Source organism: Helianthus annuus, chromosome 15 (genome assembly GCF_002127325.2).
Source record: "Helianthus annuus cultivar XRQ/B chromosome 15, HanXRQr2.0-SUNRISE, whole genome shotgun sequence".
In the NCBI taxonomy this organism is placed as follows: Eukaryota; Viridiplantae; Streptophyta; class Magnoliopsida; order Asterales; family Asteraceae; genus Helianthus; species Helianthus annuus.
In genome coordinates this window covers 3,037,643-3,060,617 of record NC_035447.2, presented here as the reverse complement: position 1 = coordinate 3,060,617, position 22,975 = coordinate 3,037,643, and the positions used below count along the sequence as shown (strand labels likewise).

General features: G+C 34.8%; 1 protein-coding gene and 1 long non-coding RNA gene across 2 annotated transcripts; both read right to left on the bottom strand.

Moving 5' to 3' along the window:
* Positions 1 to 8,087: 8,087 nt before the first annotated feature.
* LOC110913125 lies at positions 8,088 to 9,420 on the bottom strand. Its single transcript, XM_022157977.2, has 2 exons — positions 8,792 to 9,420; positions 8,088 to 8,688 (listed from the first exon to the last, which is right to left on the bottom strand). The coding sequence occupies exons 1-2, from the start codon at positions 9,257 to 9,259 to the stop codon at positions 8,125 to 8,127; spliced, it is 1,032 nt and encodes a 343-aa protein (XP_022013669.2). The 5' UTR covers positions 9,260 to 9,420; the 3' UTR covers positions 8,088 to 8,124.
* Positions 9,421 to 16,029: 6,609 nt separating this feature from the next.
* On the bottom strand, positions 16,030 to 16,822 carry LOC110913124. Its single transcript, XR_002578383.1, has 3 exons — positions 16,783 to 16,822; positions 16,444 to 16,504; positions 16,030 to 16,115 (listed from the first exon to the last, which is right to left on the bottom strand). It is a non-coding gene; the product is annotated as an uncharacterized LOC110913124 (long non-coding RNA).
* Positions 16,823 to 22,975: the final 6,153 nt, after the last annotated feature.

Genomic DNA, 22,975 nt, shown 5'->3' with positions numbered 1-22,975 from the left:
AAATAAAATTCGTATTTCTTTAAATTCACCATCTACATATTCGTACATGTTCATACGTTCGAATTCATTGTAAATCGAATCCTTATTTGTAATTCATACTTACACTTATTCACGATGCATGTCCATGCTTGTCCTTATATTGTTGATACCTAAAAACCCCTAATAATATGCTTATTTATACAACGGTTAATCATCTAATATGTGACATATACTTGTCACTTACAAACATGTTACATACTTGTACATTACACTTTTTACCTAGTTAAATCATGTTTTATTTCATATTTCACCTTGTTACAAGTTAGGGGAAACATTGTTGCATATTATTACACAACTTAATTAACAAAATTACTCATTATAATGTTTTAAAAAATAAAAAAATTAAAGAAATATGGCAGCCCCAATTCAGCAAAATTCAGCCCCATATAGTTGGGTTTTGTGGGCTAGTTTCAAGGTGTAACCCCTTCTAAACACTTCCAAAGCCCAACCCATTGAAACCCTAATCCTTCCCCCTATAAATACCACTTATAACCAGCCTCCCTACCACTTTTGCAACACTAAAAACTCTCAAAACATCCTCCAAACCGTAGCTGAAAGCAAAGGTTCGAGCAGATTGACACCCCTTCACGAAAATGAGCATAACTCACTCAGTTCTTATCCGATTCACTTGATTCTTTTTCCTACTTGCTTGGATAATCATGGGGTTCGATTCCTAGACTTCTCCTTGGAGAAATCAGACCTGGAAATGCCCCGAAATAGTCCATAAACTTTCTGTTTGATTTTTATGTTCTTCAAAACTTGTTTAAACCTATGCAACTTGTGTCTAACACATCTCATGCCTATGTCCTAATGCTTACAACTTATCCCATGGTTGGTTAAGCTTAAAAACAAGGTTGAGACATTTGAAATCAGAGGATTAAACCTCATAAACTTGGTGTTTTATCTAGGGTTTCAACCCACAAATCATGTCAAACATAGCCTTTGATACATGAGTGATTATGGAACAACTTGGGTTGTCCCAAACCTACAATCCTCACGTGATTTGATGATTTCTACTAGTTAGTTTACTTTACATACTTGTAATGACCTTAGTTCATGACCCTCCTTGGTTGTTTTTACATCAAGTGTAGTGGTGAACATCAAAGGGGTACCTAAATGGAAGCCTTGTCTTCCTACCCCATCCATGACACCCATGACTCAACTTGAGGTACCTAAATGAAGATGTAATCTTCTACCTCTTACTTGAATACTTGAACATTTGGACTTAATAATATGTGTATATTATACAACCTAAATACTATCTATGTACACTCGAATCATTGATGTTGAAATCATATTCATTTGTCAAAGTAGTAGGTTATCATCTAAGGACCTAAACCTTGTTATGATTCTTATGGGTGTTCAACTCATGAAATCATTATAACCCTTGTGGTTACCAAGTGTCATACAAGTGTTATGTGTGAAGATGAATATTTTGATATAATATTTTCATGTCACTTTCATTCCGAATCTCGACTCTAAACATGCTTGAACTTTAATCCTTATACATTCGGACTCTAAATCTCTACTCGTCAACAATTGGATAATCGGAAAGCATATGCAAGCCTTGTGAGTATACTCGTATTCCCCTTTTTACTTTTACCACTTTTGGGGTGTAACATGTTTATCTATCAACAAACTTACACATGAACATTTTGCTTAAACACATGAACATTCCTATAACATGCTTGTATACGTGATGGCTTGATGTTTTAAACTTGGATTTATCTTATGTGTTGAATTTATCATTAACTTCGTACGAGCCAAACCGTGACATATGTAGCACTATAGGATTAACGACCCGCCTCTTTATCTTCGGTTATGTCATGAGCATATTGCGTTTCCTTGGTTTGATATGTTAGACACATGCCATGTTTAAATGTTTATCTTGAATCACATGCTTGCTATGAGGAATTGTTCAAGACTTATCTTTTGCTATGTACGTATCAAACTTGTATACTCGCCTTTGCATTTGCATTGAATTATTTTAAACATGTTACAGGTTGATGAGGAAGATGCTAAGAAAAGAAGTAGCGTTGATGCCTAGATACATATATAGACGTTAGGGTTTAATATGTTGTATCAATTTTGTTATGATATCATGTTATTTTTGTTAAACTTGTTGTATTTGAATTTCTTGTATTGTTGACAATTGAAAGTTATGAAATGAAATGGGAATTATTTAATTATCGTCACAAATAGTGTTATGATGTCTCGAGCAATCTTCACACTTCGTCTCATCCCGATGTTTCCGCCATTGGTTGGGGTGTGACAACCCACCCCCGACGCCTTTCTTCTCGGCATCAACAACACAATGGCAACCCACCTTGCTGCAAGAAACCTTACCGATTTGAACTTGCCCCCACTTGTCGATAGTGAAGGAATCATGTGCCTAGCTTGCCGATTGGCCGTCCCATGCTGATACCACCTTGCCGCCCCATTCCGTGCACCCTAAAATAAATTGTAAATTTCAACCTATAAGTTCGACAAGTAAAAAAAGGTGTTTCTAAAGTCAATTGGTATTGTGTTCCCATAAACTGGGTTAAGCAATAATTATTACTCGGTCGTTCATCTACACTCGAATGGCACTTTGGGCTGGTTGGGCTTTGTGTTCCTATAAACCGGTTTATCATTTGGGCCACAAAGCCATCCCAAAGGTAGGCCATTAAACAAACCCAAAAGGATAAAACAGCAAAACACCATCGGTTTCAATAGCACGTACACTTATTTTTAAGAAACTTACTTACACTTATTTTTAAGAAATTATGAGCTTTATTTTTAAGAAACTTATGAGCTTTTAAAATAACAAGGGCACATATATTATTGGGCCTTTAAACCCCCTTTTAGTGGTGATATATTATTGGGCCTTTTTATCTCTATACATCCATTATATGCACGCACAAAAATATTGTACACCCAGATTTGCTTGCTTAATATATACATCTATACTATATAATAAAAAAAACCACTTTTGAAACACTTGTCATCATATTAGAGCATCTATTATAGATAATTATTATTTTAATTTAATATTTTCTAATTAATTATAGATAATCCTTCTACTAAATATTATTTAATTTAATATGTTATAGATAATTATTATTTAGTTTAATCTTCTTCTAATTTATAATATTATTTAGAGTAAATTCCGATTTTGGCCCATGTGGTTATATCACTTTTACCCTTTTAGCTCAAAAAAGAATTTTTTAACATCCGAGCCCCCAACATCTTCTTTTCTAGCCCTTTTGGCCCCTAACACTAACCTCATCCATTAAATGTTATTTTTAACATCTGAGCCCCCAACGTCTTCTTTTTTAACTATTTTGGCCCCTAACACTAACCCCATCCATTAAATGTTAGGGGCCAAGAGTGTTAGAAAAAAAGACGTTAGGGGCCAAAAATGTTAGAAAAAAAAAACGTTGAGGGTTTAGATGTTAAAAAATTATTGTTTGGGCTAGACGTTGAGGGTTTAGATGTTAAAAAATTATTGTTTGGGCTAAAAGGGTAAAAGTGATATAACCACGGGGGTCAAGATCGTAATTTACTCTATTATTTATTTGAATTAATTATTACGTTTATATTTATCTATTTACTTAAAATTCAAACTTAATTATCTAATTTGATCTTAACTATATATTTGAATATTTTGTTTAGTTTGGTATCAAACAGGTTTTACGAAACTTAATATAAAATTAACTAATATTATTTATCATTTATAAATTTACGTAGTTTTAAATAAAGGCTTAAATTTATTGATATTTCGTTAACAAATTTTGCAACAACAGAATAATCTATTTTAATCACGAAAACCAAACTTTGTGTAAATATATTAAATATTTTTATTTTCACTCTACAAAATTACATTTACCTGACCAATGTAATACATCAGGGTTTTAAGATATAAATTTTTATTATTTGATGTATAAAATTAGATTTATTCAATTCGTACAATACACGGGGTTTTTTAAGGATATATATTTTTTTATTATTTAGTACAGAAAATTACATTTGTTCAAACCGTGTAATACGCATATTTTTAAAGATGTATTTTTTATTATTTGGTATATAAAATTATATTTATTCAACCTGTGTAATAAATGAGGTTTTTAATGATGTATTATTCTTATTATTTGGTAAACAATATTACATTTATTCAACCCGTGCAATACACGTGTTTTAAAGATATAACTTTTTTATTTGGTATATAAAATTACATTTATTCAACCCGTACAATGTTGTTCTTATAGATATAACTTTTTATTATTTAATATATAAAATTATATTTATTCAACCCGTGCAATAAAGAAGTTTTTAAAGATATATTGTTTTATTATTTAGTATATAAAATTTATTTATTCAACCCGTGTAATACACGGGGTTATAACCTAGTAGATTCATATAAGTGGCGGAGCTAATGTGTTAGCAGGGATAGCACGGGCAACAACTCAACCTCGTCTTTGTAGTGTAAATATACCATTCAATTCCGTCTCCGTAGTGTAAAAACAAGATTAATTCCAAAATATTGTTTATTTATTTATTTATTTGTTTGAAAAAATGGAGGGGATAAAAGAGATTTATTTATTTCATTTTTTAATATAAAATTGGGATGAAAAGACCATCTTGCCCTCATGCGAGAGGCACATAGTAAGACTTAACCAAAAAAACTTAACTAGGTTAGGTCTAAAGGACATAACGTGTTAAAAACCGGTAACATAAAGGACAGAGGCTGTAATTTCTTTAGTTAAGGGACACCGGTTGTAATTTGATGCAAACATAAACGACATGTGATTTACTCTTTAATGCCTATCATGTTAACGTTTGGGGAAGCCTTACCAACTCGGCCAGTAGCCGAAGAACAAATGCATTATTGAGGAGTTCATAAAAGGATGCCCAACACATACATGACGATGACACACATATGTGCCACTCCAATAAAAAAAAAACAAATAGTGGCAACACTTATAGATTGAAATTGAATGCCCTTTCAATCGAAACATCATGCATTCAACACACACACACATCTTATCTTAGCAGAGCGTTATCTTCTTAAAAATCACTACTTACTTTTACGCCTGAAGTTGGTCACATAGAAACCCCTCTTTGTGGCAATTATAACATGTGTTTCTTCCGAGCATTTTACAAGAATGTTATCAAAGATCTAGCATGAGGAAGACCCACGCCAAGTCAATGAGAGGCTCGAATATCTTTTGTAGCTTCATCGTTGTATTTTCACATTGATGGTATAATTCATAGTCTATGTCTAATCATATGAGATTTTAAAGCCTAAAAAAGAAAAGTAACATATTGTCATAAAATGTGAGGTCTTCTTCACCACTACTAAAAGTATATGAACCTTTTTGCTTAGTATGGCGACACACACATTCCTTAATTCTACACTTCCTAAAAAGTATATGAAGCCAGGCAGTGGCGAAGCTTGGGGGGGGGGGGGCGAAAACGTATATACCCAAAAATTTCTATACGAAAACTACATATATAACACTACTAAAAAGTATATACCCTCTATGATCCTGCGCCCCTGAAGCGAGGATCAAAATTGCCCAAATGTAGATTATAACTGTTGATTATGTCCTTTGTTATTTTTTTGAAATGTGAACATGCATACTTGTATTTGCCCACACTTTGAATATATCTTTCCTAGTAGGGTCAAACATCTAATTGTAGTCCGACAACTTTACTCCCAAATGATCCTCCTTTTTTTATATTATGATCTAATAAAAAGTTTTAGGCTAAAATTTGGAAGAGAAGAGATAGCAAATATATATTAGTTTCTATTTCTTCTTGCGCCCATCATCTTATTAGGGGTGTAAATGAGTTCAAATACTCGTGAATTGTTTGAAATTGGCTTGCTAAAAGATTGAATCAATCCAACTAAAATTAGTTCGAACTTGAGCTTACATTGGAGCTTTTTTTATAAACGAGATCGAGCTTAACTAGGCTGCAAGCTTAAACAATCCAAAGCAAGCCTATAATTTATATTTTATTATTACATATTTACATAGTAATTAATATTTTATATAATTTGATAAAAATAATTAAATAATATGTATGGTGTTATAAATAACAACATATATAGAAAATTCCAAATATAGGTATATAGAACAATTAATAAATAATAAATGGTATGAGCATGAAAAACTACTCATTAGTCAAGCTCGAGCTCTTTCTCTCTTATACGTATAGTGGAAGGATCCATGCAGTAAACAAATTTTTATCAGAAAACACACAACAAAATAATATATGTGTGTGAGATGAAGAGTGTTTTCTAGGTGATTTTTTTGCTTGTAAAGCATACAAAGTATGCATGATGTGTTATGTGTATTTTAGGACTAGAGTATATGGGCCTTTATATATACTTTGATTTTAGATGCACCATTCTAATATCTTGGAATCATTGTTCGTTCATGAGTCACAGGCAGAGAATTTGGACACAACGTTATATGTAAGACACACTGTTGCAATTGGTTCAAACACGTCGTTGTAACTAGTTTAGACACAATGTTATAATTGCACAACATAGACGCACCATTACAATCACCATTGCTTCAATATTATAAAAGCTTTATCAATATTATACCAATGGTAAACATTTTTATACAAATATAATAAGTGTGACAAAGTTAACAATCGATTTTCCTATCTATAGATCATTTATAACTTTCTATTATTTATGCTCTTAGCCGTCTCAACGTTAACGATTCAAATAATGAGATCAATGTCTTATAACGTGCTCAAGGGCCCGTATTGTATTATTTTTATCACTAACCACGTTAATATGTTTATGAGAGATTTGAAATCAACATTAGAATTTATTTCGGTGTTATATTTTAAAGGGTTGAGATCCTGTACAAACAGTGCTAATTATAAGAACCGTAAGAACAGATCTGAACCATTGTTAATTTAAATCAAGGGTTGATATTGATTATAAATAAAACTTTTATAATTAAAAATTACTACTAACAAATTAGGGGTAATTTTGTAAAATTGCTAGTCATTTGACCATTTTCTATTAAATACAAATTCCACCAAGGTTTTTTAAACTAAAATAACTTTTATATACTTCATTATTTTTTTTAAAAATATATACCATAAAATCAAGTATTTTTTTATCTTTAATATGAGTACCATATTGCTATACCTTTTTGTATTTATAAAAGTGTTTTTTAAAAAAAGTTAACAAAAGGTGTTTTATATTTGTGCTAATAAGGTGCTGATTATGTGTTAATTACAAAATAATACAAACAAACACCAAAAGTAGATATAATCAACACATCTGGTGTGCTGATAATGGAGAACGATTGAAGATGTTGTGCTAATGTCGTTTATGTTGATAATGGAGAACGATTCGAGGACGATGTGCTGATAATGAAGAACGATTAATGATGTTGTGCTAATTATATAGTGTTGTGCTGATTATATTTTTTGTAATTATTTTTAATTAGTTATAAATAAATATGGTCAAAAAGTCTAAATTACCCTTAAACTAATTTTTTATTGATGGACACTTGTCAATTATGTATTGGTTCTTATGGTTCTTACAAACTTAAGTGTTTGTATTTGATCCCATTCCATATTTTAAATATAGATTAAATTCGTATTTATAAGTTATAACGTGCCAAAGGGCCCGTATCGTATTATCTTGATCTACGATAGGTTTAAATATACGAAAATGATGCATCGATACATTGATTGGGAAATTGCGAAGCTTAAAATAAGAACTTAGGGTGTAAGGGGTGCTCACCTAATAGGTGAGTCCCCCATCTTACACCTAACCAATCACATGGTGCCACGTCAACTCCCCTAATACACTCCCCTAATTCCACTTTTTGATGGCGGCACTCACCTATTAGGTGAGTTCAAAATTATTATTTTTTTTTTGTTAAAATTATGGATGTTTAAAAATTTATATAAAAGACATTTCATTAAATTTAAAAAAAAAATACATTCAAACTAGAAAAAAAAAACACATTCAAACTAGAAAAAAAAACACATTCAAACTAGAAAAAAAAACACATTCAAACTAGAAAAAAAAATACATTCAAACTAGAAAAAAAAAATACATTCAAACTAGAAATCGCATGGCCACCCGTACTTGTTAGCGATTTCTCGCTTTCGGGCTAGGATGATCGGCAACATACTTGGCGGAACATCGTCATGCGGCTTAAGGAAGGTTTTCATATCTCGATCGTAATTGTAGTTTTTCATCGTCTCGATTTGTACCGATATTAGCTCGCGAGCCTCCGACTCTCTTTTTTTCCTCAATTCGATCGCCTCCAATTCTACCGCTTGCTTCGCTTCTTTCATGGCGGTGTACACTTTGAATTGTGCCGCCAACTCGGCCGAGCTTCCCTCGGACGATGTAGCTTGACGCTTGTCTCGCCGTTGTGCTCTTTGTGGCGAGGGATCTTCGTTCATATCCGGTATTGAAAAGTCTACGTCAACCGGCTTTCTTTTATGTGCCGAACCTTCACCTTCCTCGCCCATCAATGGGACTTGGGCCCATTTCTCGTGTTTTCGAACGACCTCCCACGCCTCGATGTGTTGAAAACCGCTTGGAAATCTTTCTTTAAATTCTTTTAACGCGACTTTCATCACGTCGAGATCTTGACATCCGCTTGCTCGTGTGCGATCCTACATGTTATAAAATAAAAAAAAATTATAAAGTGTTAAAAAAGTATGAACTTAGAAAAAAAAAATAAAAAATATGCAATGTTAAAAAAAATATAATTTTTACCGCTTGTTGGTATAGGCCGTTGAAAAAGTTTATTTTCGCATGCATCGGGTTCCATTTAGACCGTACTTGATGAACGGTCCGGTTACTTCCACCGATAGTTTTGTTAAAGTGCTCTAAAATTTTACCCCAAAAACTTTCGCGACTTTGTTGATTGCCCTTTTTTTTGTTGGTAGAACAATGTACCCACGCCTTCGCCAACGCCTCTTCTTGTTCTTTTGTCCATTTTTCGCTCACCGTTTTCCCTTTTTTTTCTCGAGCCTCGTCTTCTTCGTTGCCCGCGTCTTCGTCCACATTATATTCGTCGTCCTCGTCGTCGTCGCCCAAATTTTGAGTTTCGGGCACTACCTCATCGTCCTCGTCGTCCTCGTCAATAGGTAGAGGACGTTCGACATTTCCTCGTGTAGAAGGAACTTGTGGAGAACGATAAGCATATGGGTCGAAGGCGGGGGATTGAGGAGGAGCGTCCATTGATAGCAAATTTTGAAAATAGCCGAAATTGGGTTGTTGGGTGTTGTAAAACGAGGGGTGTGGAGGTTGTTGGAAATAAAACGGGGGTTGTGAAGTGTATCCGTAAGGGGGTTGTGGTTGAGCATTTGCACCGCTCGAACCATCTCGAGACGGTTTCGATACCCGCCCTTTATTTTTTTTCTTGGCCTCGCGGGGTCGGTTCTCCATTGCTCGGTGTATAAAAAATAAAAAAGTGGATGGGGTTTGGTTGGATAGTATAAAAAATAATGGTTGTGGTTGGAGAGTTTAAAAAAATATAGAGAATGAGATTGGTTGGAGAGTATAAAAAATAATGGTTGTGGTTGGGTATTTATATTAGTTTAAAAAAAACTTGAATTTTTTTTTTTTAATTATCCGACCGTTGTCAACGGTCACATTTCCTCGATCCTCGCGATTTTTCATCGGTGAACACACACACAAAAGACACCCCGAATCAGGACCCCGCTTTGATGGCGGCGGTGTTCCCGATCGAGGAAGGCGCTCACCGAAGGGGGTTACCGAGTACGCCCCGGACACCCTTATATCCATACTATTATGTGTTCAACTTTTAAAGCACTAATTTAATAATATAATTCTTTTTTGAAAGGCTAATATCATTCCACCAAATTCAACTTTTAAAGCACTAATTTAATAATATAATATAATATGATTGAGAGATCAACATTAATGTTGTGCAGGTGCAAGAAGCAAGAAATTATTGTTTTTGTTGCAATAACGTGTCGTATCCTGCCTACTTGAGTAGTTATGACTTCAATAAAATCGAGATAATATACACACCCGATGCAATGCTTGTTGGTCAACTTTTCTAGGAGTTGAAAACGGTTTTTTGGAGTATATGGAAGGTGCGGAATGAAGCCGTTTTTAAACAAGGTGTACCAAATGTTACGAAAACTCTTGATGAAATCAAATCAATGGCGTACTTATGGGTTAAAAGTCGGTCAAAAGTGGTGAACCTAACATGGGAAAATTGGAATCGATTTAATCTGGATGCTTTGCATTGATGTATTTGTATAGTTGCTTGGTGTAGTAGTGTTTGGTGTAAAACGTTGTAACTTTTTGGTATGTAGCGCCTTGCTACATTAATAAAAATTTTTCTGTCGGCCGTTAAAAAAAAACGGTCTTTTTTAGAACGACAGCAAAATATATTAAAAAGAAAAGAACATGACCAGCGAAAGGCTGGAAACGAGTATAGGAAAGAAATAAAAGCTACACCCACCGACTTAACATAAGCAATTCTTCGGATTAATAATCCAATTCTCCCAGTTGCATCCCCCGAGTTTTGCCCTGTGTTTAACCCAGTCAAAGAGAGTCGAAACTATCTCTTCCATGATGTAACCCAGTCGAAGAGAGTTAAAAACGGTTGCTTTAGTGAAAAAAACGTTATCCAACAAACTTATTTGTATTCAAGTTCTAACATAATTATTAATAACTTAACACATTTATATAGTCTTTTTTAGAAGTATTTTTTGTTTTTCTCTTGGCCGGAGTTGTGTTACTCTTCGTCCTTTCTACTTTATAAATGTATTATTTCTCTCGTTTTTTTTTACATAATCAACGTTTTTGCAATACACAAACCTAACCGCAGGGGCGGTTCTTAGAAGGGTTGTGGCAAGGCCACGGCCCGGACAACTTTTTTCGGCCGTAGTGCTAATTTTCCGCATTTCGATCGAAATTTTTTATATATACTATGTTTGGACCGGGCTTGCCCGGGCTTTTTTTAGTGCCCGTATCTTTCGGCCCTGGCACGTTCAACGGGCAAGATCCGCCACTGTCTAACCGAAACTAATTACAATAACGACGTTAGTCCATCCGTGGTGCCCCCACCTTAAAACGCCGTATGGCGCCCAACTACACCACCCTAAGGGCGCTATGCCCCTTCCTCCTCCACTTTCAAAAATTATAACAGCGTGATGTTATGTTCGTCTCTTACACACATATATTTACATGCATATGTATGTATAATTAAAGGGATTATATAACCCCCTTTCCACAACACACTTAAATTATATAACCTCTTTTCTTACACATTTTGTCATTTATCACAGACCACTACACATCGCCTTACCCTCGCAAACTCTACGGAAGAAAATGGCTAGATTTCTTTCTTAGCTATAGGTTTTGTCCTTAAAGAGACATTTTGTTGGTTAAAACGTGTCACAAACCCAAAATGTTAATAATAATAATTCAAATAATGCATATTGTTTTGAAATTGCTGTTAAAAAAACTTAAATGACACTGGATCATTCTCTTTTAATGCCAGATTTCATCTCACTTCAATAAATACACCTTTTACTCACGGCTCAATATGATAAAGTATAATAAATGTACAAGGACCCTTTCAATAAATCATTATGTCACTTGGACCAGCAAAAAATTTGTTCCTAGCTAATTTGATTCAATGAGACCGTTGGCGTGTAGTTGCATTCGAAAAGCCAGATCCGTAGGAGATACCTAATATGTCTCACTCAAACCGTTATAATACAAACCAGTTTTAAATAGACAGACATGAAATCATACCTTTTTTTTCCTTTTAACCGTTTTTCTACTTGTCTCCCCGCTATATTTTATCATCTTTCATACACTACATACAAACATGCCTAAGACAATCCGTAGTGGGGTGCGACGGTGGTGATTTTTGAGGCATGGCACCCCATAGCGCCCGACAACACCAATACTGCTGGCACTATGGGGGGTGATCTTGGATGAAGCCGTTATGTACATAGCGGCGTGAAGGATCTGCAAACCTTTCCCCTCACTCACACACACACACACACACATATATACATACATACATATGTATAATTGAAGGGGTTATTAATTAATTGAGTAATGATGAGGTAGGGGCTTTATGACTACGCGCTCTAGTGATATAACGCCTCATAAAGCCCCTGTATGACGTGACATGCCACATGTCGCATAACGCCCCCAAATGAACTTTATGATTACGTATGGCTAATATATAAGAAAACAATCAACCTCTCTATGACTCCACATTTACTATGCCTACAAACTTTTTTAGGGTTTTGGTATGTGATGAGAGTAAAACCTTTACATTTTCGGAGTGTTATGAGTCAAAAGAATTTTGGTCCTAATATAAATAAGGCAGATTCATGTGCTCCATCTCTACCTTGAAATGCTGTAGATAATAAGGACTTGTTCCTTGACTGTATGGGGTGACTTCAATTTTTTTTGCACATTTTGTATTTTGATTCGTTCAATTTATGATATAAATAAAATTCCAATTAAAACTTGGGGTTCCTTAAATAAACTAGTCGACATGACAACTGATATAGCCAGTGGCGGACCCAGAAATTTTTTATAGGGGTGCGGAATATTTTTAAAGATTTTAGACCCTAGGTATATAAAAAAAAATCAGTTTATATCGGGTCGTATCGGATCGGGTCATGTAACACAAAAGAATATCAGGCTAAAATTTATATAATTATCAAAAACCTATCAAACGTCGTTACAAACATATTTAAAATGTCGCTCTACGGGTTTTCATTTTTTGAAATCTATCAAAACATCTAGAACTACTTTTTCTAAGCAAGTCTTTCTCTATATAACATATACAACTAATTTCAACACTAAACACTTAAACAATCATCATCAAACTTCATAATTTTCAACTTTAAAATCAAGCCCTAGTTTTAGTTGTTGATTCCTTCTAACTAACAATTTAAACACACTAAACTTTAACTAAAACAGCAAAATCAACCAACTAAAGTTTCAAAAAACAACAAAACAACTAAAATTTCAAACTTTTTTAACAATTGTATTTCTCCTAAAAATCCAAATAAAACAAGAAAACAAAAAAATAATCGAACCATACCCGAAAATAGTGATAAGATGTTGTTTTCGTGAGTTTGGTTAGTTCAAATTAGATTATTAGATTGGGTTGGGCTTGAGTTATGGTGTGTTCAAAAAGGGGCAGCGGCGCAGCTTGTTGCCCGTTTACCAATTATCTCGATGTAAATTGATAAGTAATAATAATGTTAGTATGAAATTTTTTTTTGAACTGCAAGAGAAAGTTAATTGGGTTAAATAAAAGTTAATTAGTTAAGTGGAAAGTTAATTAGGTTGTATTTAAAAAAAATCAGTGTTTACGTAAATTGTTTACAAATTCATGAGATTTTTTTTCCTAAGGGTGTGGTCGAAAATTCCAAGGGGTGTGAACGAAAATTTTCAAGGGGTGCGGTCGGGATTTTACTAGGAATTTAACACTAAATTTTATTATTTCAAGGAGTGCGCCCGCCCACCTTAAAATAGATGTGGGTACGCCCCTGGATATAGCGAATAAGAATAGTGAAATAGAAGTGTTATTATGATTTGAATATCGAAAAATATCATAGTTAAACAAAGATCTTTTATTTTGTTTTCGCTTTCAGATCAGACCTGCATACAAGCGTTTATATAACCCTCACACGTCACTCTTACACGTCTCTTCGTTTAAAATTGAATATGTATTATAGTTTGGAATCATTGTTCGTTCATGAGTCACATGTGGAGAACTTTGACACAACGTTATATGTTAGACACACTCTTGCAATTGGTTCAAACACGCCGTTGTAACTAGTTTAGACACAATGTTATAATTGCACAACATAGACGCACCGTTACAATCACCAATGCTTCAATATTATAAAAGGTTAATCAATATTATACCAATGGTATACATTTTTATACAAACATAGTAAGCGTGACAAAGTTAACAATAGATTTTCCTATTCATAATCATTTATAACTTTCTGTTATTTATGATCTTAGTCGTCTCAACGTTAATGATTCAAATAATGAGATCAATGTCTTATAACGTGCTCAAGGGCCCGTATTGTATTACATTTATCACTAACCACGTTAATATGTTTATGAGAGATTTGAAATCAACATTAGAATTTATTTCGGTGTTATATTTTTTAAATATAGACTAAATTCGTATTGATAAGTTAATAAATTATAACATGCCTAAGGGCCCGTATTGTATTATCTTGATCTATATGATAAGTTTAAATATACTAAAAAATGATGCATCAATACATTGATTGAGAAATTGCAAAGCTTAAAATAAGAACTTATATCCACATTATTATTTATCAATACATTGATTGGGAAATTGCGAAGCTTAAAATAAGAACTTATATCCATACTATTATTTATTCAACTTTTAAAGCACTAATGTTAATAATATAATATGATTGAGAGATTAAAAAAGAGCTTATATACATACTATTATTTATCAAGAGCAAACTTTCGTTTTCTCACTGTGGTTTAGTCATTTTAACGGTTTTTCTCCAATCCTTTAAAAATAGCCATTTCTATGAAGCCCTTCATGATTTTACTCCCTGGCCTTAACGTCATCCATTTTAAACGTTAAAACCTGTCACGTGCAAAACACCAGATGGGCAATTATGTCTTTTCCCAACCCATATTAATGAATTACCTTTTAAAACCCTAACGTTTAAAATGGATGACGTTTAGGGGCGGGGGGTAAAATCATGAAGGATTTCATAGATCAGGGAGTAAAATGGCTATTTTTAAAGGATTAGGACAAAACCGTTAAAATGACCAAACCAAAGGGAGCGAAACGGAGATTTACTCTTTATTCTACTTTTAAAGCATTAACTTTTATATATAACTAGTAATAAGACCCGCACGCGTTGCGGCGCGGGTACATCGCAAACATCAAATGAATTAGTCCAAAAGTTATTTGATGCGATAACCATATAAAAACACGCGTTTAGAAGTAATCGATTGAACTCAATGTAACCTATATAAACAACGTGATTGATTGGATCAAAAATTCAAAACATAAAGTAAATCAAATTTATACCGTACAATCATAACGTATTACATGTGGCCCTAGTCATACATAGAAAATGTAACATGTATAATGAAAAAGTTGACACGTATACTCAAAAGAGATTAATTAGAGCTTTTAAAAAGGGAAAAAAGAAACCACAATTTCACTCCACTCCGATCGAAACAAAATTTACAAAACATTCATAAAATAATCACGAAAACATATTATATTTGATCCGACTCATTCCCCAAAAAAGTTTATGTCGAAACATACACCAACTCGAATTTATACCAAAACGTACATAAAAATGTGCACAAAAAAATGTTTTTTTTGTTAAATGAAAACGTATTATATTTAACCTGAACCGTTTCCAGGAAAAGTTTAACTTCGAAATGTAGAGCAAATCGAATTTATGCTGACATGTACACAAAAATATGCACGTAAAAAATTAGTTTTTCTTAAGCAAAGGGGTATAGTGGTAAACTCGAAACAAATTATTAATAATAACTTAATAGGTTAAATACGTTCTTAAAATCGTGACAAATAGCACTAATGCCACACCACTGACAACGACCACCAACATTAGAAGAGCTCGTAAAAATAAAATAAAAAAAGTAAAAAAATAACATCGAACGAAAAACAGACGTAAGATCGTTGAATCATGCACGTCCGTTGCGACGTGTTAATGCGAAAAAATTAGCTATAAACGTTAAACATTTAAAATAATAACTAAGACGATCTAGGACCCGCGCGTTGCAACGAACTTGTTAAACGATGCGACACCACACCCAGATAAGGATGCACCATACACAATTGATACCAACTTACCAGTAAACACTTACGTTATTGATACAAACGGTAATGTACAAAAGTTGGAAACTTAAAGGTACAAAGTTTGGTCAAACTACTATTAGCTGATCACGCAAAATTCCACCAGATAAGAAAGTTTGAGATACTTTATTTCACTAGTCACGCCTATCCGAGATAAACAACCCGCCCAAGACTAACCATCATTTCCTGTGACACATGCTTAAAAGACGTCAGATATTACACTGGTGAGTTTATGAATATACACAATTTACAATTCACATTATTTAATCATGACTTGTACCCGCCCATGTTATCATAACCCAACGTTACCACGTAACTTCCATAACCATACAGTTAATGCCCACTACACCACAGGTGTAGTACCGACAAATCTCGCCGTAGCGGCACGTATAAGGGACCACAAATATCATGTGTATGTCATGCTCAGGTTATATACATGCGTACAACAGTCATGCCATATTATTACAGTTTAGGACAAGCATGTTCACATTTGAAAAACATTCATAAAACTCACCTCTTGCTAGTAGCTAACCGTTGATACAATTGCTAGTATGATCAGGTACTATCTCAAGGTCCTGACACAATTTACATAATCCTAAGTTAGGTAATGGTACACCTAACTAGTCATTATCATGGTTGGATATTGGTTAACCCTACCTTGTTTAAGCATGGTTGATCAGTCCATGCCTAACTAAGGCTAGGCTACCCAATACCCGCCCCTGACAATAACCCTAGTACCTAAAAATAATACTAACACTACTACCACTAATATATTATTACTAATAATAAAACTAATATTAACTACTAAAAATAAATAATAAATAACTAAACATAAACTTAAACGAGAGTATACCTCAAGACTATCTACGGCACGTTGATGTAGAGTTTCCCTACTCCTGCTCCTACTCGTGCTCCAAAAACGACTACTAACAACACCCAACGGGGTATCGTATACGCGGGATTCTCAATACTAGAGCGTTCCCGTTAAAATTTTGGTGTATCTAAAATCCTACAATTTAACTCCTATATATATGTGAAGCAAGCAGGCACCTCAATTCCTGTCTGGGTGATGTGGGGCATTGATGTGCTTGCTAGCTAGCTTGACGTGCTAGCTAGCTAGCTTAGTTATATTAATTCAGCTGCTTCACTCGTTTTTCTTGTATAACTTTTAAAATATGACGTTTTATAAAACGACGAATATGTCATTAGAAAGGGCATATTTTTATCTACGTTTTAACCTAAGTTTCATTAAAAACGGAGTAAGGTAAATAAAATAATATATTTAATTATTAATATTAAACGGTCTCTTATAATAGCCAGGGCTTGTACAGATGTCTCATATTTCAACTAAATATTTCAACTAACCATTTTACTCGTTACTTAGTCGTTCAACAATATATAAATTATAAATTTTAAATATAATTTTATTGGTTCACAAAACAGGATGTTACAACTCTCCCCACCTTATAGAAATTTCGTCCGCGAAATTTAAGCAAAGAGATGTGGATATTTTTGTTTCATCTCGTCTTCTTTTTCCCATGTCTCTTCAGGTCCTCTCCTTGCATCCCATTTGACTCGTACTAGAGGAAACTCCCTGTTTCTTAATTTCTTTATGCGTCGATCTATGATCTGAATGGGGCGCTCTGTGAAGTTCAACTTGTCATTGATCTGGATCTCCTGCCAGGGTATCTTAAGTGACTCGTCCGCTAGACACTTTCTTAAATCTGACACGTGAAACGTGTCATGAATTCCTTGTAATTCTGTTGGCAATTTTAACCTATATGTTACAGGACCAACTCTTTCGATTATCTCAAATGGTCCAATATAGCGCGGACTTAGTTTTCCTTTCTTCCTGAAACGAATGATACCTTTCCAAGGCGAGACCTTAAGTAACACCTTGTCGCCAACTTGAAATTCTAAGGGTCTTCTTCGTCTGTCGGCATAACTTTTCTGTCTATCTCTAGCAGTCTTCATTCTTTCTCGGATTTGTATGATTTTATTGGTAGTTTCTTCAATAATTTCGGGTCCAGCTAATGGATTTCTACCAATCTCAGTCCAACAAACTGGGGTACGACACTTCCTTCCATATAATGCTTCAAACGGAGCCGCCTTGATGCTTGCGTGATAACTGTTATTGTATGCAAACTCTATTAGAGGTAAATGCTCATCCCAGTTTCCTCCAAAGTCTATCACACATGCCCTAAGCATGTCTTCCAGTGTTTGTATGGTTCTTTCACTTTGGCCATCTGTCTGTGGGTGATAAGCCGTACTTAAATTTACTTTTGTTCCCAATTCCTTTTGGAAGCTTTGCCAAAATCTGGACGTAAAACGGCTATCTCTATCTGATATAATGGAGATAGGTACTCCATGACGGGTGACAATTTCTTTGACATAAATTCTTGCTAATTTATCCATTTTATAATCTTCTCGTATTGGCAAGAAATGAGCAGACTTAGTTAAACGATCTACTACAACCCAAATAGTATCGTGACCATTCTTAGTTCGTGGAAGTTTAGTAATGAAATCCATAGTTATCATCTCCCATTTCCATTCAGGGATCTCGGGTTGGATTAAACATCCTGCAGGCTTCTGATGTTCTGTTTTGACCTGTGAACACGTCATGCATTTTTCCACATATTCATTGATTGATTGCTTCATCCCTGGCCACCAATATTCATCTCGAATATTCTTGTACATCTTCGTACTGCCAGGATGCATTGTATACTTTGATCTATGTGCTTCTTCCATCACCATATCCCTGAGTCCTCCCACAATAGGTATCCAAATCCTATTGTGGAGTCTTAGTATTCCATCTTCTCCTTTAACAAGTAGTTCTTGTTTTCCCACCATCCTTTCTTTGTTAATCTGCTCAACTTTCAGGGCATGTGTCTGTGCATCCTTAATTCGTTCTAGTAAACCTATTTTCACTTCAATTCTAGATGCACGTATTCTTAAAGGTTTAACTTTATCCTTTCGACTAAGGGCATCTGCTACTACATTAGCTTTTCCTGGATGGTAACGAATTTCACAATCATAGTCATTCAACAACTCCATCCATCTCCTCTGTCTCATGTTCAACATCTTTTGCTCAAATATATACTTTAGGCTTTGGTGATCAGTGTAGATCACACACTTAGTTCCATATAAGTAATGCCTCCATATCTTGAGGGCAAATACTACTGCTCCGAGTTCTAGATCATGGGTGGTGTAATTTCTTTCATGTATCTTTAACTGTCGAGATGCATAGGCGATAACTTTGCCTCTTTGCATCAACACACACCCTAGTCCATAATGAGAAGCATCACAATATACTACAAAATCTTCGGTACCCTCGGGTAATGCAAGTACTGGGGCACTGGATAACTTTGTTTTCAAAAGATTAAAAGCTTCTTCTTGTTGGCTGCCCCAGACAAATGGGGTATTTTTCTGAGTCAGTGTCGTTAGAGGCATCGCTATCTTAGAGAAATCTTGAATGAACCTTCTATAATACCCTGCTAGCCCTAGGAAACGTCGAATTTCTGTGGGATTTCTTGGTGCCTCCCAATTCTTAACTACTTCAATCTTTGTAGGGTCCACTTGTATGCCTTTTTCATTAACAACATGCCCTAAAAGTTGGACTTCACTAGTCCAGAATTCACACTTACTGAACTTGGCATAAAGTTTTTTTTCTTTTAGTAACTTAAGAATGGCACGGAGATGACCCTCGTGTGTTTCTCTACTCTTAGAGTAGATTAGGATATCATCTATGAAGACGATTACAAATTGATCCAAGTATGGTTTGCAGACTTGGTTCATAAGGTCCATGAAGGCAGCTGGTGCATTAGTGAGGCCGAAAGGCATCACTAAGAACTCGTAGTGACCATATCTTGTCCTAAAGGCAGTCTTGGGTATATCTTCTTCTCTAACATTTAATTGATGATACCCAGATCTTAGGTCTATCTTCGAGAAGTAGCTTGCGCCTTGTAATTGATCAAAAAGATCATCGATTCTTGGGAGTGGGTATCGATTCTTTATAGTGATCTTATTCAGGTCTCTATAACCAATACACATCCTCATTGAGCCATCTTTCTTCTTGACAAAGAGAATCGGCGCTCCCCATGGTGACGTGCTAGGACGTATGAATCCTTTGTCCAGTAACTCCTGGAGTTGGTTTCTCAACTCTTTCATTTCAGTCGGGGCAAGGCGGTACGGGGCTTTGACAATAGGGGTTGCTCCTGGGATCAAGTCGATTCTAAACTCAATTTGTCTATCAGGTGGTAATCCGGGAAGATCTTCAGGGAATACTTCACGGAATTCAACCATACTGCTACCTCTTCTAGTTTCTTTTCTTCCTTTGCCTCTAGTGCATATACTAGGTAAGCTAAATGACCCTTTTGAATACACTTGGATACTTTTATCATGGAAATAAAACTTATGGGTTTACTAGGTCTTTCCCCATCAATTGTTACAGTTCCCCCTTTTGGGTCCTTAATTTGAATTTGCTTCTTATCACACAATATTTGAGCTTGGTGACTAGATAACCAATCCATTCCTATTACTACGTCGAACTCTCCAAGTTTCAGTGGTAGTAAGTCTATGGATATTAGGGTCTTACTAATCTGGATGGTACAATCCTTTACCACACTCACAATTTCTTCTTCCCTCCCATCTGCTAGTTCTACTATAAATGGCTTATCTAGCTTACAAGGAGTCTGATTAATCAAAACTCTAAAGTGCTCAGATATAAAACTTCTATCAGCTCCAGTATCAAATAGTATTTTAGCATAAAAGTTGTTAAGGAGAAATGTACCTGTTATGACATCAGTGTTCCTACGAGCCTCTTCAGTATTCAGAACAAAAGCTCTCCCTCTTGCTTTATTAGGTTCCTCATTCCTCTTAGGACAACTATCACTATAGTGGCCCGTCTCTCCACATTTAAAACACTTACGTGCCTCTCTACAATCACGATAGTTGTGTCCAGGTTTCTTACAGTTTCTACAGACTAACTGGTTACATGGACCGGAATGTCCTTTTCCACAAGTTGGGCACCTAGGTGGGGGTCCTCGTTGCCTCTTGAAATCTCTGTAATTGGGTTTCTTTTGTTCTTGGTAGTTTTCCCATTTCCTTTTCGGGATAGTTTCTGGGGTTTTCTTTTGTTGGATCTTAGTGGCGATAGTTGCCCCAGCCTCTACCGCATCATGATAGGTAGTTGGTTTGGTAGACTTGATAAACGTACGATATTCTGTGGGGAGTCCCCACAGGAATCTTCGAATACGATTTTCTTCAGGGTTCACCAAGTAAGACACTATTCGAGACATTTCATTGAATTTGGTGACATATTCCCGGTATGTCTTATTCCCGAGTTCAAGATGCAAAAATTCCTTTTCTATTCTGTCAGTTTCGCTTGGTGGACAGAAGTAATTTGTAAACAGTTCTGAAAACTCCTTCCAACTCAGGCGATGTGCCAGATCATCACCTCTAGTTTGCTTTTGTATCCTCCACCAAAATAAGGCTTCGGATTTAAACAAATGAACAACAAACCTAACTTTATTTCTTTCATGGCAATCATTGACGTCTAGAATGGCTTCTACCTCACTTAGCCATTCATGTGCCTCAATAGCACCTTTCTTCCCGTCGAATGAAGGAGGATTACATGAAATGAAAGTCTTGTAATTACATTCTTTAGAGATTTCTGTTTCTATTGCTTTAAATACTTTCGTATCATCTACCTTCTTTTCCGGGCGAGGGTTTTCTCGTGGAGTTGGTGTAGGTGTAGGTGCAGTGCTTCCCTCAGATTGCCCTGATCGTTCTGTATTCTGACGTTCGCGTCCCTGTGCGTTGGCAAGGATTTGCGCAACTCGGACGACAATCCGATCGATCATGTCATCTCCTAAGTTTACAGGTTCGCTATGACGAGCAGGATTAACTGATGGGTTAGGTTGACGATTGTTGTTAACCGAAGGTTCTGCCGACATTTTCTATATTTTTCATGAAAAATACTACTTCAATATTCTATTTATTAATGAGCACTTAGAATAATTAATTCACATAATACAATATTTTTCAAATGTAACATGTTGAAAATATAACTCTACTATGAACATTTTACTATAATTAAATTTATAAATTAATTAATCATAGTAAAGATTTTTAATATTGAAACTTAAAAGAATTAATGTTTAACTAAACATACTACTAACCTGCTCATGTGCTTTATGTGCGAGAGAAGGTTGTGTATGATTTCTATGAAGGAGGTTGGCATCTATTTATTTTAACAATGAACTACGCTATTGGCCGCCTTCATTTTCTTTTTTTACTCTATGATACTTGATTGAGAAGAAATATTACTTACTCAAATAATACACAAGTATCATTATATATATGCACTTCATGTATACAACATATACGTATTACATTTTATCTTTTAGATTTTATTATTATTATTATTATTATTATTATTATTATTACTATTATTTTCTCCTAACGAGTGAAGAAGACAAGATTTACGAGTAATTATTGTTAAGGGCAGTGTGTACAAAGTGGTAACGAAATGAGGATTTATAGGTTGTAATTATTACTATGGGTATTTTCTAATGACTCTATATCCTTAGTAAGTTCATACCCGGATTTATCTATTATTCGTATTTCAAAGTCAGCCAGAGCATCCTAAAAATTACATAAGCTGGCGTGTTCTCTTAGGTTGAAGCCTAGGTATCCATACCAAATACCTAATTCGCTAAAACCTTTGGCTCTGATACCAACTGTGACACCACACCTAGATAAGGATGCACCATACACAATTGATACCAACTTACCAGTAAACACTTACGTTATTGATACAAACGGTAATGTACAAAAGTTGGAAACTTAAAGGTACAAAGTTTGGTCAAACTACTATTAGCTGATCACGCAAAATTTCCACCAGATAAGAAAGTTTGAGATACTTTATTTCACTAGTCATGCCTATCCGAGATAAACAACCCGCCCAAGACTAACCATCATTTCCTGTGACACATGCTTAAAAGACGTCAGATATTACACTGGTGAGTTTATGAATATACACAATT

Bases quoted from the DNA above. Each gene is read 5' to 3' on its own strand.
- LOC110913125 (XM_022157977.2), bottom strand. From the start codon at position 9,259: ATGGACGCTCCTCCTCAATCCCCCGCCTTCGACCCATATGCTTATCGT. The intron at 8,689-8,791 runs GTAAAAATTATA...TATAACATGTAG, and splicing joins ACGGCCTATACCAACAAGCG to GATCGCACACGAGCAAGCGG.